This window comes from Poecilia reticulata, linkage group LG2 (assembly GCF_000633615.1).
Source record: "Poecilia reticulata strain Guanapo linkage group LG2, Guppy_female_1.0+MT, whole genome shotgun sequence".
NCBI lineage: Eukaryota > Metazoa > Chordata > Actinopteri > Cyprinodontiformes > Poeciliidae > Poecilia > Poecilia reticulata.
In genome coordinates, this window is record NC_024332.1 from 41,492,110 (window position 1) to 41,493,059 (window position 950).

Genomic DNA, 950 nt, shown 5'->3' on the forward strand with positions numbered 1-950 from the left:
ATGTTATTGTATTTTAGGGAGTAAAATATTTATTTTGTTTAAGAAAATAATTACTTGTCTTTTGCATCTTTTAATGTATTTCTAAAATTGTATAAATATAGCTTTAAAGGTTAAATTAAAAATCTGTGACTTTTTTTTTTATCCGATTACAAAATAATCAATTGAAAAACCGATTATTAAGATGATTGTTAGTTGCGAACCTGATTTCTTTTTTTTATATATACATCAACCTGACTTTTTATTTCTGATGTTTCTCCTCTCAGGCCTCTGAAGATCCTCTCCTCATCCTCATTCATCTCTGACCCTCATCAGCATCATGACGCTGCATGAAGCTGCGCTGAGTTAACCAGCCGCTAAAGGAGGCGCGATGTTGGCGTGTCGCCCCCTGCTGGTCACCTGGGCTCTGCTCACCTCCTCAGTCCGAAGCCAGAGCTGGAGGCCGTGCACAGGTCGGTTCTCACGCAGCTTTGTAAGCCACTGAGGTCCACAGATGAGTAGAGTAATMTCAAAAATTATACTCAAGTACTTCAGCATATTTTTACTCAAGTAAAAATTGTAGCCGTCCAAGACTCAAGAAAGAGTAAAAAAGTATTTACTTTTTTACTCTTTCTTGAGGGCTCAAGCACTGACTTATCAAAACATCAATCGTTTTGATATTTAAAAATATTTAGAAATCAGACAGACCTACATATAAAGTTATAAATAAACACATTTATTTGTATAGCCCTTTAATTTTTGAGAAAAAAACGTGGACATTTCTGAGCTTCAAAAGTTGAAGATTTTCTAGAAAAAACTTCAAAAYTCAAATTCCCAAGTTTTTTTTCYAGATAATTTCTGAGATTAATGTAAAAATGTCTGGGGGAGTTTTCACTCAAATGAGTTTCTCTTACTCAGGAGTTTGTTTTCTCATGAGAATGTTTTATCTCAAAAATTTTTGGTGGACATTTTCT

At 34.2% G+C, this 950-nt stretch overlaps 1 protein-coding gene across 2 annotated transcripts in view; it reads left to right on the forward strand.

The window, feature by feature from the left end:
- Positions 1 to 266: 266 nt before the first annotated feature.
- Positions 267 to 950, forward strand: part of tspeara (thrombospondin-type laminin G domain and EAR repeats a) — a 17,629-nt gene continuing 16,945 nt past the window's right edge. Inside the window, exon 1 of one of the 2 annotated variants that reach the window (XM_008404129.1) lies at positions 267 to 449. In XM_008404129.1, the coding sequence (XP_008402351.1) occupies positions 368 to 449 (82 nt within the window). In that variant the 5' untranslated portion in view covers positions 267 to 367. The remainder of the gene's footprint in view (positions 450 to 950) is intronic. The other variant, XM_017303091.1, reaches the window with a different exon arrangement.